At 40.3% G+C, this 17902-nt stretch overlaps 1 protein-coding gene across 4 annotated transcripts; it reads right to left on the bottom strand.

Moving 5' to 3' along the window:
* Positions 1-354: 354 nt before the first annotated feature.
* ark2n (arkadia (rnf111) N-terminal like PKA signaling regulator 2n) lies at positions 355-8615 on the bottom strand. Of its 4 annotated transcripts, none has more exons than XM_075455240.1 (5): positions 8399-8615; positions 6420-7325; positions 1458-1628; positions 979-1090; positions 355-817 (listed from the first exon to the last, which is right to left on the bottom strand). In XM_075455240.1, exons 2-5 carry the CDS (start codon positions 7255-7257, stop codon positions 628-630), a joined length of 1311 nt encoding a protein of 436 aa, XP_075311355.1. In that variant the 5' UTR covers positions 7258-7325; positions 8399-8615; the 3' UTR covers positions 355-627. The 4 variants fall into 4 exon arrangements, with proteins under 4 accessions (XP_075311355.1, XP_075311356.1, XP_075311358.1 ...); XM_075455241.1 differs by having other exon boundaries at positions 6420-7322; XM_075455243.1 differs by lacking the exon at positions 1458-1628.
* Positions 8616-17902: the final 9287 nt, after the last annotated feature.

The raw sequence follows: 17902 nt of genomic DNA, 5'->3' as shown, positions 1-17902 counted from the left end.
AAATAAAAATGAAAAAAAAAAAAAGTCACCCTGGACAGCAACCAAGTCAACTTTGCCATCCACAAACGGGCTACTGTACAATGAACGTGTTCCAGCTGTAGTTTGTGTTTGACGGCAGGTGAAAGCGCAAAATCCGTTTTTTGTTGTCATCTAAAAACATTCCATTCAAAGTCTTTAGAGAAGCAGGTCGGCAGCCACACCGTGACACTGACCTGCTCTAAAGCAGCAGCGTAAAGTATTTAATTTACATCTTGCGAGCACACGACACAAAAGATTACTTTTATCAGTTATGTAGGGGTAACTGAGGTATTAAATGAAGGGAGGATATTGCTATCATTAACAGACAAATCACTCTTGTACATTTCCACCTGCACTTGAAGTGCTGTGCCATTTAATTGCAGCTAAATTCATAGCTGACAAACCGAGATCAGGGAATCACATCAGTAGAATGGCTTTGATAGAGGATTGTTCGACAGAAAGTTAAAAAACACAAAAGTGCTCTGGAGCAGGAAAAGTCCACGAGCGGTTACAGGCAAGGCTGCAATTCTAGAAAGGATTTCAGCCTAAATTCTGAGACTAGGCAAGGTGGATGGGAAGTCAGAGGAGGAAATAAGCAGTCTTCAGTGTTTAAAGTAGATATTTGTGTCCGGCATCTTCATCCAGCGTGAGGTCCACCACCTCAGGAGGGGACACCCAGTTGGGCTGAGGGGAAACAGTAGTCCAGAGCTGTGACTGATTTGTGCTGTTAAACTGCTCCACTGAGTTCTCCTTCCAGGAAGACAAACTCTTTATCACCCCTCCACATGGATGGGCACATCTGGATTTGAAAAGAGGGGGAGAAAAAAGAAAAGAAAAGAAAAAAAATTAAAAGGTTTTCATCACGTTTGTGTGTGTGTGTGTGTGTGTGTGGGGGGGGGGGGGGGGGGGGCGCAGTAAAAACATCATTCTACAGACAGTGTGCCCGTCGAGTGCCTTTACCGTGCTTTTTCTTGCACTCCGACTATTTCCACCTCACTGTCAGAGGAAGCAATGTTAATCTGGCCCTTGTGCTGAGAGCTCTCCTTGTGCAACAGTTCTGCCTCCACGTGGCCTGAAATAAATAAAAGGAACAGTCACACATTGTGAGGCGGACCAGAGCAGTAGAGAGCTTCAGGCCAGCTGCTTTGACACAGACAAAAAATAAAACAATGAATGGACACTCGTCTGTTAAACACTGACTGGATAGCATGAAGTGACACATTAGATGGTAAGACTCAATACAGGTCACTTGTTAGGGGCAGCAAGTAGCGCCAAACACAAGCCAGCGGTGTGAAGGATGAGGAGTACTTCAGAACAGTCCTACTGAGATTAATAAGGCCGTTTACCCACGTTGCTTATTGATGACACCCATGCTCTTAAATGTCCTCCCTTCACTAAGAGGAAGTTATCAGTTCGGATATACCGGGTTTGTAACTGACCTGAGATAGAGCTCAGAGCTCTTACACACCCAGAGTGAGCTGCCATATCCTGGCCTCTGTGTGTATTTAGCTCATGCTTTATCACCGTGGGCCGGACTTTCTCCACACTCATACTCTCCTGGTTAGAATCAGTGTCTGAAATATCATAGTGACCCACTACCGGAGGCCCGTCTGCAGGAAACAAAGAAAACACTTCATTATTTAAATCATGCTGCGAATAGTGGGACTCTGTTTGGAGACAGAGACTGGACACTGCATCCGCAGCCTCGTTAGTTCAGCATCTACAATATACATAAAGAAACATCCCCCGAAACTTTAGAGATGAAGCTTTGCATTAACTTGAAAATAAAACATTTGGGGGGGGGTCATCGGTTTGACAGCACCGGCTCTCCTTTCAAAAAAAAAAAAAAAAAAAAAAAAAGAAGCACTATCGCAACTATGAATATGCTTATCCGGCTTTTATATTACGAGTTGGTTGTGTTTTTACTTCAATAATAAACCTTTTACAGCAGCGGACTTTTTTTCTTTCCATTTATTGCTTTTAAAACAACAGCCATTCACATAAAAACTACACTAGGTTACAGTCATTAGAAAATCACTTTAAAATAACGTTTAGTGAATGAAATGTGGTTGGATAATAATAATTAAAAAAAAAAAGCCAAACAACAAAACTGACCGTGGAAGAGTGAGAACGCGGATCTTAGTTCTACCCTGTAAAAATAGTCCCTTCGAGTGAGACACACTCTGCTAGCCAGACGTGTGTGTAGGTGTTTGAGGGGGTTCGTCTGGACAGCATGTACGATGAGAGAACACAGCCTATGAATAGCCGATTGGGCTGAATCAGACAGGTAACCAGGTCTACCATACAAAGCACTTGCCAATGTAAAGGCCATGTGTTAAAGATAGAGAAAGGAAGGATGTAAACCAGGGTAGTCTCTTTGGTAAATAGACGACTGTCCCTTCGTGTTTTTAAGTTTAGTTTTTTTTTTGTTTTTAAATGGCACATTTTGGTCATGTGCACCTGGTTCTCTTTATTGTGTTGACAAAACTGTGGATTCAAAAGGTATTCTAAACTTGAACAAATGTACAGAAGAATCCATGTAACTCCAAAAAGACAAAGAAAATGATGACATGAAAGCAATATTCATACGATACAATTTGAAACAAAACTATTACGCAAGGGGAAACATTTAAAAAGATCAAATGTCCTGTCAGTCACCACGTATCAGCATAAGCACAGTTATACCTCGCACACATGCTGCTGATGAGAGCTAATTTGGCCTTGCACATTCTATTTTACCTTCATAATCACATGCAAACAGTGGGGCAACGATACCTTCGGCTGGAAGTTCTGTAAAACTGACATACACATACAAAATCACTTCTTACCCTCCCAACTATAAATATAATTAGGTCAAAGACTCCTTCACAAATGTCTGATGTTTCACAGGGTTAGCAGTGCTGAGATCTAATGGACACGAATGGTCATTTAAATCAGTGATTGTAGTTTCAGGAGAGGTTTGAGTACAAGTGTTTTCCACAGTATCTGAACCAAAGAAGGCCACTTGATCACCCAGATCGGACTTTTTTTTTCTTCTTCTATTTCTTTTAGAAAAAATCTGTAAACATTGCCATGCACCATACTGCAGCTGAATCACCCGCTGCTTATCCGGAAGTCTGTTGCCTGGGTTTAAAGTTAAAGTCGAGCTGTGAACGCACAGTGTCTTGTGGAAACACAGGCCAACCTGGCAAGCAAACCAGTGCAAACAAGAAAATATAACTAGACAAATACTATATGAATGAAAGTTCTTATACGAGGCTCTTGGCATTGCAGCTAACGACCACGACAGAGAAACCCATGCCTTTTCCGATACCCATTATCTATACGCTGGCTACTAAAAATAAACAATGGGAGTCTTTTTTCCCCCCATGTCACTAGTTTTCTGGTTTCTGCAAAAAGGCAGCAATAGCAGCAAATGTAACAGGAAGGCCAAAAAAAGTAAGTAAAACACATCTAATCTAAATTGTAATATAATCTTAAAAACCAAGGAATTCTGTGTGTTAGTATGTTGTGTTTGTGTTTAAATGTTCTGCGTTTAGTAAAGCTATGCCACCAAAATAAGATGTCACAACATTTTCCAAGACCATTCGCAAGCAAAATGCAAACGATTCACGAAAAAAAGGAGAAATGAGGAGCATTAAACCGGTTTCAACAGAAAAACGCACTAAAATGCTTCAGTAATCATTCCAAGCATGAGTTCAGAATGACAAGGCACGTGCTATTACACAGCAGCACCCACCTAGCACTGTAATGATGACTGCTCGGGTGCTTTAAATGCACTGTTGTATGAATAAAATAATCTGTGTACGCGTTTACACAGAACAAAGAACAAAAACAAAACAAAAATAAAAAACTAACAAGCCTTACAATAAGCAGAACAATAAGAGCCCTGACTCGTCAGTGAAGTCAGAAATGCCTTGTGTCCATGTCACAGATGCTGGAGAAGTCAAACAAGTGAGTTGAATAACTCTGAATGTCAAATCTCACAGTGATTCAGTGACAGCCAACACACTGAGCCTCAGGTCTGCAGAGAGTCGAGTTCAAATGACCAGCTCAGGCCCAGCTGCTATTAATAGTGTAACATCTTAGTGACCTCATATCATTTACCTATTATAACCCGTTGCCATGCTTTCTGAATCAACTAGTTCTACAATTCTTGTGTGAAACTGCAGGGAGTGAAGCAGAAGTGAAATCTAAATATTCAAGAGACCAGGGTCTGGAACACCTAGATTTCCATTCTGAGCGACAACTTCAGGGAGGATGTTGTTATTGTTGTTTATAGGGGTGGGGGTGAGGCTGTTGTTCTCTCGTGCCAGCATGTAGGCAGCCATAGTCTCTGCAGACTCTGACGACGGCAAATAGGAACTGGGTGGGGATAGCAGTGCCCCCTGCTGCCCCTCTGGGGCATCACTCGAGCGTTTGGACGAATCGTTGTCTGAGTCGAGGTGTGCAAGCTTTTCCATCCAGACGCGGAAGCGCTCCTCGGTTTGACGCTGCATCACAGCAAAACGCGTCATGGCCTCCTCCAGAACACTGCCGATGCCGTTCCTGTCCCACGAACTGGTGTCCAGCAGCCCATGAATCTGGGCTCCCACTCTGGATCTCTCCGATGCACGTCTGAAGCCAGCTTTAAAGACATTGAGGCCAAGCCATAAGAAAATACAGTAGCACTTTCATGCTTCGGAGGTGGACTTGTGTGTTAAAGAGAAAATGACAGTTTGTTTTGGTTACGTGCAGATCGACTCTTTCATGCTGATGGACTACATCATGCAGTTGTAGCTCTCAATTTTGTGTGCGGGATGTAAAAATGGTTGAAAACATTTCATGTACTACAAATCCCTATAGAAACGTGATGTCTTGGATGACTGATTCAGTGACGAAGGTTTGGAAAACGTGTCAACTGGTGAGTCTTTGAAGTACACACATCCATCTAAGGGTAATAATGTGAAAATCTAAGGCGCAAGAGGGGAAAAAAATAGGCTCGACTATGTTTGCAGCTAAAACTTGAGTCATATTTGTAAAATATGAGGTGCATTAATATCAATAAAAACCTAAAAAATAACAAACAACACAAACTCGATCCAATGTGAAAACGCACCAGAAGATCGATTAAAATAAACAAACAAACGAAAAAAAAACCTTGACACGAGAGAAATTCTAAATTTAATTGAAAACTGCCTCTCGTAACTGCCTAAAGATATATATATATATTTTTTAATTTGCCAAAACAAAACAAAATCATCTATTTCCCAACACAGCATTAGACCTTTAAACAGTAGTCAGCAAGTAGTTCAAGACCTCAGTTCACCCAAGAGATTTCTACAACAACTGAGGAAACAAACACAGTGCCAATGTGCATGCAGACAGTACAACCAGTGTTTGCCTTCTTGCATTTGTTTGCAATGGACGTATCTGTACCTTAGTTTAGGTCACAGCATCCTCAGCCAGAGATGCATATGCATTAACATTTCCCAGTGATCGTCGACAAAAGAGTTACTCCACTCTCCAAAAATGATTCTAAATCAACCGTAGGGAAAATAACCACCTCACTGAATCTGTAAAAAGATTCACTGCCTCCTATGTGGGCAAAGTGAAACGTATGACAGATCTGGATCTAAAAAAAATAAAATGTTTTAGCAAATGCTCCAGGTCCACTTATCAAGGCCAAAAAAAAAAAAGCACGATATACTACAATCCTAACAGTCTTTTGCGCAATCTAGGTATTCAGTGAACCCCCCTACGCTAAAGAAAATAAGAAATTTTTGCACTTTAGAGCTGCGTTCTAATAAAATAGCACATTAAATGTGCTGAAACTCAGGCTTACACAACAGGATTACAGAATGTTCATTTCTGTATAGAGCAGATGATGGGGATACAAACGGGTCATTTGTTCAAACTGCAGAACTCACAATATTTGGTAGATTATCATAACATCGTGAGCTGAACATTGCCGACTGGACTTTGACTGCGTGCAAACAATGAGACAAAGTTCCAACAAAATGTGTCGAGTAAAACGACAGGTGATAGGGCATTGGCCATTTAAACAAAGTTCATGTATCTAAAGAGAAGGTGAAAGACTACAGATGATGAATGAAAATGAAAACATGAAAATGGTTGATAAAACAAACACAAACAAAGCAGGCCTTGCATTGTTTCGATATTACAAATTCTTCCATTACATGTTCTTAAAACAAACTATTTGGTTTGCCTAAAAATGTCAAAGTCATGCAGGGAGCCTTGCACTGTTAAGCTGTGCCTGATTGACCACTGATCGTCACTGATTCTCATAGGTTGCTTACCTGTTTTCATTCTTTTGTTTTCCATTACAGTTTTTTACCTTATACATCTAAGTGTCATCGTGTTTTGAACTATAAGCGTGTGATGGGAATATTGGTGGTTACCTGGAATATCGGTTTTGATTGTCTTGCTTCCTCCGGAAGTGTCGTCATCATCATCGTCAGAAGAGCTGGTGCTGGAGTCACATGTGAGCTCGCTGTCACTGGTACTGCTGTCCTGCAGCAGGTTATACTTCTTCCGTGCTGCTGCCTCTCTTTTCTGCCTCAGCAGACGCATACGCTCCTTGTGTTTCTGGCTCCGGTGACCTTTAACTTTTGTCAGCTTGCCATTGGTTTGCTTTTCCTGCCCCGCTGCAGCTACCACTATTGGCTGGCAGCGATTTTTCTTTGCAGCCATTGCATTGGGAGGCATCTCACTCTCTGAACGTGACCGCCGAGACTTTCTGCCCCCTGAAGCGGTGGCAGAAGTTTGTCTTCTTGCTACTTGCCCAGGATCATTAGCAGCTTCCATGTGGCCCTCATCGTCTCCTTCTACAGGAGGAGCAGCAACTTCTTCCCCTGAGGAAAGTGTGTCCGAGTCCGCCAGGTGGCCACTGGATGAAGGGGAGAGCATGCAGGGATTCGAAGAGTCACTCTCATAGATATGACGTAACACAGGCTTGTCACTTCCCGTAGATGCATGCTGGGATTCTGGGGAATCTCGGCGGAGCTCCTTCATCAGGCAAGGCATGGAAAGCAGACTCTGCTCACCCTCAGTATTCAAGGGGCTGTCTTCCTCCTTTTCCCTTGGAGGTGAACTGGTGCTCGTTGTGGTCTCTGTTTTCAGATGCTCATCCTGCTCTCCTTGAACAGAACCCATAAGTGATTGTGCTTCATCCAGGCACTCTGGGGGGCATTCAGTATCCAAAAATTCCTCTGTCTTCTCTGAATCAGCCATCTTCATGCTAGTTAAGCCCAGAGCCCAAAGGTCCAGCAAACATGGACCAATGTGCCTGGACAGGAACTCACCTGCTGGAAGAAATACACAACATCAATAATTCCAATAAAGAGTCTCACTCTGTTGCAAGATAACAGCTGCCCAAGAGCATTGGAATCTTTTTTTTTTGCATACATATACATATATATATATGAATGTACAAACATAAATATTGGCTGAAATAGGCTTTAGTGGCAAATCAGATAACAAAAATCCTATATTGTGTAGCCATAGTTGTTTTTGTTTGACAGTGTTGCATACTAATAAATATGGCATGCTTCATGTATATTATGAAATCGTTAATCGGAAATGAGTGCATTTGAAAGGTATAGCGTTATAGTTTTTACATGCCAGTGTGCCGTCACAATTATCATTATAACATGTTTATCTCACTAGTGGAAAGACCTGATTTACTAGAATGTATCAGCATATTAGCAATACTGTGCACCTCCTACTTATGTGACAAATATTCATTACAATACGAACTATAACTGAGTACTTAAATGCTATAATCGCTTAGTTAGTTAGCATGATATATACTGTCTTAAGTTAACCTCTACTTTGCTTTTGTACTTATTCAAGGGCAGAATACAATGTAATGCAATATCTTAATAAACACTGTCAAACACATGTTTTGTTTATTTTGTAGAGATTTATGGTACAGTTTAACAAGCAATCTCAGAAAACGTAAAACTACATTCTGTGCAAAGTTTTCCATAAAATATTTGCATCTCATATTTAAAAAAAAAAAATAGTCATATAAGACCAAGCTATTTTAATGCTCGAATGCATACTATGAAAATATTCACTTGTGCCTGAAAGGATTGCTTTCGTTGTCATGTATGTGGCTAGCTAAGGCTAACACAACCTTAGAGCTGCGTAGGGAGCTAATCTCGATCATATTCATACCCTCTACAAACTTGGCTTGAAGAAGACAAGTCGTGTAAAAACATTCAGGTTGCAGGGCAGCTGCATTGCAAGATCCTATAAATGGAAGCAGTATCTATCCGACAAGAGTACTACCAGGCAGGATCATGTCAGCTGCTAACAGCTAACGATAACAGTCAAAAGCGACACCCCACATAGCATTTGGCTGGTTTCAACTTACCACTGCGTTAGTTATATTCTTGGTTTCCCAGTGTCGGACTTTTCAACATCTTCGATAATTTTCAGGCCCTCTGATTTGTTTTGTACAACTAGTGCACTGCTGAATTCACTTAACTTCTTTGAAACTTGAATTAATTTGAATATATTTTTTGGCGCAGTCCGCTCGCAGCTTTGCGAGCTCTGTTAGCTGTTAGCAGTTAGCGCTCGGTTTTTTTTTTTAAAATGTCTCCATCGGCTGTCGTTCACAAAGCTTTAAGCACCACTTCCGGTCAGTTCCTAAAAGACGAGCGCCCCCGTGAGTCAGATAGATAGATAGATAGATGGATACTTTATTTATCCCGTGGGAAATTTAAGGATCCAGTAGCTTATACAGAATACGAATCAGAATACAAAAAACAACACAAGTGCAACACAACACACAACCACAGACAACACAGCATACTAACATCACAGTTCAGATACACAAAACAGGGAATGAACAAAAGTGTACCAGAGGAGGAGTGGGATGCTTGTGTTGAATGTGCGGATAGTGCAAAAAACAGAAACAAAGTGTGTCCGTGATAAAGTGTGAGCAGTGCAAATGGGAGAGTGCAATTACGATAGTCTGTGCAAATGGCTAAAATAGCAAGTAGAGGAGGGTGTGTTGTTTGATTCACACAGTGAAGTCCATCTCGCTTCTCCTCTCCTTGCATGTGGCATTGAACAGCTGAATGGCCCTGGGGACAAAGGACTTCCTCAGCCTGTCTGATGAGCATGCCAGTGACCGGAGTCTGTCGCTGAAAATACTCCTCTGACTGTCCAAAGTTCTGTGCAGTGGGTGGTGAACATTGTCCAGGATGGTCAGCAGCCTGCTCAGTGTCCTTCTCTCCGCCACTGTGATGAGGCTGTCCAGCTCAGTGCCTGCGACAGCTCCTGCCTTTCTCACCAGCCTGTCCAGTCGCCCCGCGTCCCTCTTTTTTATGCTGCCTCCCCAGCACACCACAGCGTAAAAGAGGACATTAGCAACAACAGACTGGTAGAAGATGCACAGCAGTTTGTTGCAGACATTGATGGACCTCAACCTCCTCAGGAAGTAGAGCCGGCTCTGACCCTTCTTATAGATAGCGTCTGTGTTGGTTGACCAGTCCAGTTTATTGTCGATGTGAACTCCTAAGTATTTGTAGGTGTTGACCACCTCCACACTGACCCCCTCGATGAGGACTGGTGACAGAGGAGGCTGAGACCTCCTGAAATCCACCACCATCTCTTTGGTTTTTGCGGTGTTCAGTTGGAGGTGGTTGTGTCTGCACCACTTCACAAAGTCATCCACCAGGCTCCTGTACTCATCCTCCTGCCCCTCCCTGATACACCCCACAATAGCAGTGTCATCAGAAAACTTCTGGATGTGGCATGACTCTGTATTGTAGGAGAAGTCTGATGTGTACAGGGTGAACAGGACTGGTGAGAGCACAGTCCCCTGTGGAGCGCCAGTGCTGCAGACCACAGTGTCAGAGAGGCAGTCTTTTAACCTGACAAACTGTGGTCTCTCTGTCAAGTAGTCCGTGATCCAGGATACCAGGTGGGCATTCACACCCATCTGCTCGAGCTTGTCTCTCAGTCTGAGGGGCTGGATGGTGTTAAAGGCACTGGAGAAATCACAGAACATGATTCTCGCAGCACCCTTCCCCTTGTCCAGATGAGAGTGTGCTCTGTGCAGAAGGTAGATGATGGCGTCGTCCATGCAGTAGCAGTCTCTCCATGGTCTTTGTGATGTGGGAGGTCAGCATCGAATATTTGTACTATAGGATAAGAAATATAAACCACGGGGCTGTTTGAGGTCAATGTCAGGCTATTTTTTATACGAAGTTAGCTCTGAAACAGAAGAAGAATCAAGGTATTTTGGACAAAAAAAGTGTGGGAATTGTTGGCATAGCAACGCAATGAGATTCCATTTTTTATTTCTGAGGTAATCTGTGTTTAAGTGATCAAAACATGTTTTTTTTCCCAGTACAAATGTGTTAGACTGATTTGATTTAATGGCACTTTTGTCTCTAGACTGTTATATAGATTTTGTCACAATTTTTACATCATGTGAAAACTGAGCATATATGATCCACAGGCTCATATATGTCAGTTAAAAATAAACCATCTTATAGCTTGCTCTTTTCATGAATCATCCAAATGTTTTCTTAATTTCTTATTTTCTTTCTCTCATCCGCAGCTGTGAGGTGCAGAGTGTTCCTGCTCTGTATGAGCATGTGGGCTCGAAGCCAGAACTCTACTAAATTTAGCAGAGCTGTGTATCCCTCTTTGCATAATATCTTTCAACACAATGATACCAAGCTATGTCTCCAATCCTTTTCTTTTTTTGCTTCCAATCTTTTTTTCCATTCACAAGCCAACATTCCAAAATGTTAAATGTTCTTTAAATACAAACTGAGGAAAAAACATAACCCATTTTTGCACATAAAGCAGCTCAAGCAGTGCTCCCATTGTGCCAGTGAAAAAGGAAGCTGGTGGGAGGTTCATTGAAAAGTGGCAGCAAAAAAGTAAGTTGTTGCTGTAATGGTGGAAATTATGTATTACATTTTGGACTGACAAAAAAAGTGTTATTACCCATTCATACAAGCTTTTCCTGACATATTTTCATTTAAACAGATCCCTGCAGTCATTTGAGGGTATTTGAAAACTTATCCTGTTAAAAGGTGGACAATTCAAGCTCAGAATCTGGAGGCACTCTCATAAAGACTTGAAATCCCAATAGTAATGCAGCTGGAATTTAGGTCAGAATGGATGGGAAGTGAGGCACTTTGTCACACCGTGGTGAGGTTAAGTTGGGTTTTTGTCTTGTCTCGTCATTTCCTGTTTTATTTTGAAAGACTAACTCCCCTACCGTTCCAGGTCACTTGCCCTTCCTCTCGTGTTCCAGTCTGATTGTTGTATGAATGATTCCACCTGTTCCCCATTACCCCTGTGTGCTTAAGAGTCTGCGTCTCCCCCTGTCTTGTGCCAGTGTGTTGTATCTGTCCCCGTATAGAGCATCATCCTCGCGTTCGTTCCAAGCCTGTTTTCCCAAGCCCGTTTCCGAGTTCCCAGTGGTATTTCCTCGTAAGAGAGATTTTTGTTTTTCCTAGAGTAATATTTGATAATATAGAACCTGTAAGAGTTACAGAGGTAATTTTTGTTATAGCCCGTTTGTTTTCCTCCTCAGTAGGAGTGACCTTTAGTTTTAAAAAGTAAAGTTTCATGGTCTTTTGTTTTCTCCTCCGCTAGTGGAGTGATTTTGAGTTTTGATAATTTTTATATAGATATACTTCTCCACTTTTGGAAAGTATATTCTTAGAGTAATATTTCATAGCCCTTTTTAGCTTCTCTCACGAGGAACTGGTCGATCTGTCGTCTCAAAATAAAAGTCTTGGATTTAAACCTCCTGCATCTGCGTCCTCCATTCTCTGGTCCTGACACACTTCAGGTGGAAGAGTCTTAATTTTAGTCTCATTAGGTTTTGTTTGATACCTGTCTGTATTTCAACATTTACCCATTATCCTACTTATCTTTGCTGATTTAACTTTTATTCCTCCACACCACATTGACAACACTTTAACTTCGCCTACTTAGGGAAAGTTTGTATCATTTCGTACTGTTAGCTTAACTTACAGAGCTGTACCTTGTTGGTGTAAGAGAATCTTTGGTTTTAGACATTAAAGAGCCATTAATGAAGCATTTTTGGAAAAGAAGGGATAACCCACAGCCCAAATCTGCAACAACCCTCATTGACTTTGATGCCAACTGTCAGTTGAGCGTGGACCTGTGCAAGCAGTTAAGGTTAAGGGCATCTTAAGGGCAGCTATGTGCCCCGACTTGTTGGTGGTTGAGAGAAAGCGTGGTCAACAAGCATAATTGAAAAATTTTTTTTTTTTTTAAAGAAAAATTTTTGAGCTACTTGACTAATTTTAAATTTCCCCCACTGGGGAATGAATGGAGTCTTATTCTATTCTATTCTATTCTATTCATAACACAAGACCAGGGATACCTGCTGAGCAAGATAAAACAAAAAACAATACAACACAAGTCAATGACAACAATAATGTCATTTGAAATCTAAAAAGAAAGAGCAGAGTTAGGTGCTCAGTGCGTCATGGGAGGTCCCTCAGCAGCTTAGGCAGTTCAGGTGGTACAAATCCCACGTACAGTTTACTAATGGATTAGTACAGGGGTTATAAATGTTTTTGCTGACAAAGTTCACATAGACATCAAACATTCGCACTTGATGCTCGTTCAATGCCAGTGATAATGAGTTTTTGTTGTTCTGATAAAGATAGTTTGTTGATTTATAGTGTTTTCTATCTCTTCAGCCTTTATGGACAGATACCTCTGTTTTCTTTAACTAAAAGGAGCTAACAAAATTAGATTTCCTTCTTGAATGCATTTAGTGCAGGTGATGATAAGGTTTCTAATTGAAACAGCTGTAAGAACAAACATGACCTTATATGTTGCTCATTGTAGACAGGAGGATTATTTACCTGGAAATTAAACATCCTTTCAGAGGAGATATAAAACCCAGCAGAATGATTTGAGAGTGATAGCAGATAGCTGCTCTCCTTGAAGCTACTTTTACTGTATGTCTCTGTTGACATCAGGTTTCCAAGACACAGGTGGACTAGTGACTCGCTGTGTGAGACAACCCAACTGTCACAGGCAGCGCACTGTAAAAGGTTTGTTTTCTAATTTTTCTAATTCATTTGATGTACCCTCTTCTTTCTAACATCTCTAACAGGCATTGTGAGATTTAGCATTCCTTTGTTATACAGTGTGTAACAGAATGTCCCATTCTCGCTGCGCAGGCATAGATTGTAAGTCCTGGATGATATTTTTGAGGTTCTTTTTGTGGTGTGTTCATGTGTTGTTTATTTTTTCAGGTGCTGGATGCACAAGGAGACTTAGTTTAGTTTAAGACCCCTGCAGCTTTGGGAAAATTAGGTTTTTGCTGAGTCTGCCACATAGACCGTATTGCGGTGAGAACTAAATGTCCTCCTCCACCAAGACCAGAAGAGGTTGAAGCAGCTCTTTTTCTTCTTCTTCTTGGACTCGCTGTCCTCTTTATTGGCCTGGTTGGTGTCCACCACTGTCATTGCAGAAGAAGTAGAAGAAGAAGAAGCAGGGGTAGGATCAGAGTCATCCTGTTTGTTGGAGGATTTGAAACTTTCCTCAATGGTGGAATACTCATCAGATGTGTCCCCTGAGTGAATACTGTATTGTCCGAAAGCAGGCTGAAGTAAAATGACACCAGATCGCAGTTTCATCATTGACACTGGAATCGGGAACTTGACATGAGCTGCTGGCTTGTGTGTGCTGTTGAATAAAAATATGTGGGGTTAGTTACAGGCACAACAGAGAAGCTGTTTTTCTTTCATTAATGATATCAGTCATTAATGATCACAAAAACAGTCACCAGCACTGATTAGGTGGAAGTCTAACCCTGTTTGTCCAAGCTGCAGTGGCTTGCAGTGACACCTACTTGTCATATATATATCTCCTCTCTTGCTGTAACCCGGCCTTACTGGTACAAGCCTCTTCAGTCTGGCTCATGCTTGGGGTATTTGTTTTGGTAGTGCAAGGCTCAGTTTGTGGTTTTGTGGAAGATTCACGGCACGTGTGGCCACGGATGCAGTTTTTGTTGTAGCACATGGTAATGAAGGGATGGGCGAGGATTTTGCTGGGAGTAATCCTCCTCTTTTCATCCCATTGGAGCATTTGCTTTAGTAGCTCTATACATTCCCTCCATTCAGTTGCCTTAGCATCCAGGTTGACCTGGTTAACAAATCTGAATTCAGAAATCTTCCTCAATATTGACAAGACAATGAATGAATTCCACTAACGGCCTACCATTTTTGCTTCTTCTAAACTGCGGAAGTTGTAGCTCCTGTTATCTTTCAGCCATTGTCCCCTGTATTCTTCAGGTGTCTGTAAAAAGGTTAACATATTTGATTTGCACATATGAATTTGCCATATAGAGCTTAATTCATGAAGTGTCTTAACAAGACAGATATTTTCTTAAATAGGGGCTATTATACCTTCAGCACCCATTGATTGGAGTCTGTCTTTTTAAAATAAAGTGATGACTTAGGACCAGTGTTAATAATGTGGTCCGGTGGAAGTCCCAAAAGATCAATTATATAATACAGCTGAAGACAAAGCACAGCACCACATTAGTATTTGTCAAGAATTACTGCCATTATTAAGATAATCTTTAATGTAATCATATCAAACTCATAGCCTCTGATATAGTCTTAGAATTTTGAATATTAGAATGTATAGCATTTTTAAATTAATTGAATGATAATCAGCCTTAAGTTAAAAAAATGTTTTGTGATCATGAAAGGTATGGATGATTAAATGATGATTCATTTTTTCTGACATGTCTAATTTCAAGAATGAAAATGAAGTATCTTAAAGATAGAAAAAGAAACAAATAATCTCAAAAACCTACATACAGAAGGCTATAAGTCAAGGCTATAAGTGCATCAAGATGTAAACTGTTGTCCGCTAACTGTTTCAGAGGATTGAATACATGGAGTACAGACGTGTATTAAGGGAAAGCAAACAGAGCGTCCAGTTATGGTGAATTACTCACGTTTTCATAGTGTCTTTTCCCTGGGAAAAGAAAACATTTGAACATCATCTTCGCCATTACACAGCCCAGTGACCAGATATCCACAGCCTCAGTATGTGGGAGCCCCAACATGAGTTGTGGAGCCCTGAAATTGAAAATTGAAGAATAAATGTAACCTATAATGACCAACTAAATTATAGCATTATAAATGTAAAGTTAGCAGACCTCACATTTGTTAACAGGAATCACACAAAGAGCTTGTTCTGATCTTACCTAAAATAAGGAATTTGATCAATTCTGCTGTGGCCGATTTGACCTGTGTGGATGGCCAAGCCAAAGTCAATCAGTTTGACCTGCAAAGGTTTTGTATTACGATCCACCACCATAATGTTGTTTGTATTCAAATCAGCGTGGATAACTCCAATAGTTTTCAGGGCATTGAATGCAATGGCCATCTTGAAGAACAACAGTAAGGAATGATATATTAATTAAATGCTTTGTATATGACAGTCCAACAACTAGAATACATATCTTAGTGATTTACGAAACAGTGTGAACAGAAAAAGAACACAAAGGAATTATTAGGCCTGTTTCAATCTAGCTAATGCCATACCTGCTGGATGACTGCTCTAACGTCTTGTAAAGGCATAGGGGTCTGGCTTTGTTCAATGTAGGCCTCAAGACTGATGTCACACATGTCGAAGACCAGACGAGAATTCGACCTGAACCCTTTGTGAAACTTGATGATGTTCTGCTGATCCAGGTTTTGGGCCATAAGAAGTTTCATCATGGCTGCCTGGAGTGGCATAAAAAGTGTTTTCTTATTCATCTTCGCATGCACAAGTTCGATTAGTGAATCTGTGGTCAGTGTCATACCTCACGGTGCAAAATCTCGTTGCCTCTGGCAAATTTTACTGCCACAAGTTTCTCTGTGCGTCTGTCCAGGCATTTGAGCACAATTGCGGACGCGCCGATTCCTATAACACTCAGGATTTTGTATCTCTTGGGGAGTGGGTACCTTTCTTGAAGAGAGCGGTCAGGGGGAGATGGACATTCATTTCCCATTTTGGATGTGCTCTCAGAAATCTGAAGAAAAAACTCTCAGTTAGCCATAATCAAATTATCACAAACTGACAAACAACATGAGTATTTCATGTAATTGCTCTTATGGCTCTCTAGCAAGTTAATCTAGCCATTATTCTATGTATAAAAAGGGAGGCAAATTTAAAAAATATCATAAATTTAGCTTCTTTATTTAATAAATGTATCAATAGTCAAACTACTTACCACAAAGCCTCTAACATGAGTTTAACAATATCAGTTTGGAAAATGCAACTGCTCTTTTACAAAGTATGGCAACAACAAAGTAAAATATTTTGGGTTGTCTGCCTTTAAACTATCACTGGTCAAATGAATTAATACAATGTTAGAGCAAGTGCTTTTTCTAATGAGTAAGTAAATGAATGCAACATAGCATATTTCTCTCTTGTTTCTTCCACTAGTTGATTTGAAAAAGTGAAATTAGAAAAACTTAACCAAAAGGTACCAGTTGTCCACAGTTTGAACATTCAGAGCTCATTTGCTTGAATGCGTTGATTCTTGACTCTGAGCTTGATTCAGAACGGGTTGTCTGTCCAGTTGGAGTCGGGAAAATGATCAGAATTCAGTCACTACAGTACCAGAGAACTTTATTCTAGAATATCTTGGTGATGTAATAAGAATTTTAAAGGATTCTGGAAAAATGCAGAAATCCGCCCATGTGTTCCCTTCCATTCCGACCGTCCTGGAATTAATGGGTTGGGCTGCATTGCACAGCAGTGCGACACCAGTTAGTAGAGCAGCTTCTTAAAAAGCAAAACTTTCCATTACAACACAATGGGTCAACATTATTACAAAATGAATAGGAGTTGGTAGTCAAAGTTAAATATGAAAAAATATATATAATAAGCATCCCCTGTCTCAATTATTTCATTATGTTCCTTTTGTAATGGTGAGAAATATGTTTGGACAAACTATTAGTTATGAACTTATGAAGTTACAGGAACTTCCACCCAGGATGGGTAGGAAAAGAAAAAAAAGAAAATCAATATTTAGCAAGTTTAGGGGTTCAAAACTCTGAACTGGACTGATCACCTGGTTTGAATATGCTAACTTGCCAGTGCACACGTTATATGAAATGCAACATGTCAGTGTGCTTCTGTCCTATGTACGTGCTAAAGCCTCCACGTAGTTTTGGCTCATATTGATACATATAACTTTGATAATACTGAAAAATGACTTTGCTATATCACAGTATTCATCAGTTTCATTAGGCCTGACTGGGCAAAAATGATTAATAGATCGTAAACATCTAATAGATTAAATAATTTCAATGATCAAATTATTATTATTTTTTAACCAGAGGTATTTGAACTTGTAAAGAGATGTTATAAGAAATGTGCATTTACTTTATTCACTGTATGTATTCCCATGGACTTATTTCATTAGACTAGATTATGATGAAAACGTTGGACAGATCGGCTTCCATCGGTAGAAAGAGGTGAAGATCGTGGCAGTGGAGAAGAAGATCAATGAGATTGCAGCAAAGACATTTTTTGTAGTAGATTTTCTTTTTTATGTCATGCTTAGAAGTTTATTTAATTTTATTTAGTTAATTTTATTTCATTTGAATTGAAAAACAAGCTGTAAAAAAATGTAATGTTTGGCAAATGCAGCTGTGCTTTTGATGTCTTGTAATCTCACGATGCTTTAAAACTTTGTCTGAACCTATTAGAAAATAAAATAAAGCAGTGATGTATAATTGTATTTGATTGCTCGTGGTATATATTGATTGTGCCCCTTCACTTTAAAAAAAGTATGCAGAAATTTGATATAAGGAATTTATTATAAATAATCAAATATAAATGAATATAA

The sequence above is a fragment of the Odontesthes bonariensis genome, chromosome 22 (genome assembly GCF_027942865.1).
Source record: "Odontesthes bonariensis isolate fOdoBon6 chromosome 22, fOdoBon6.hap1, whole genome shotgun sequence".
NCBI classification, from domain to species: domain Eukaryota; kingdom Metazoa; phylum Chordata; class Actinopteri; order Atheriniformes; family Atherinopsidae; genus Odontesthes; species Odontesthes bonariensis.
Note: the sequence above shows the minus strand (reverse complement) of the source record. Positions and strands in the feature narration are given on the sequence as shown.

What these genes read in the sequence shown, in the direction of transcription:
- ark2n (XM_075455240.1), bottom strand. Translation starts at nt 7,257, where the DNA reads ATGAAGATGGCTGATTCAGAGAAGACAGAGGAATTTTTGGATACTGAA. An exon ending in AATCAAAACCGATATTCCAG is followed by an intron (nt 1,629 to 6,419) that starts GTAACCACCAAT and finishes TGTTTCCTGCAG; the next exon opens with ACGGGCCTCCGGTAGTGGGT. An exon ending in GGAGTGCAAGAAAAAGCACG is followed by an intron (nt 818 to 978) that starts GTAAAGGCACTC and finishes TTTCAAATCCAG; the next exon opens with ATGTGCCCATCCATGTGGAG.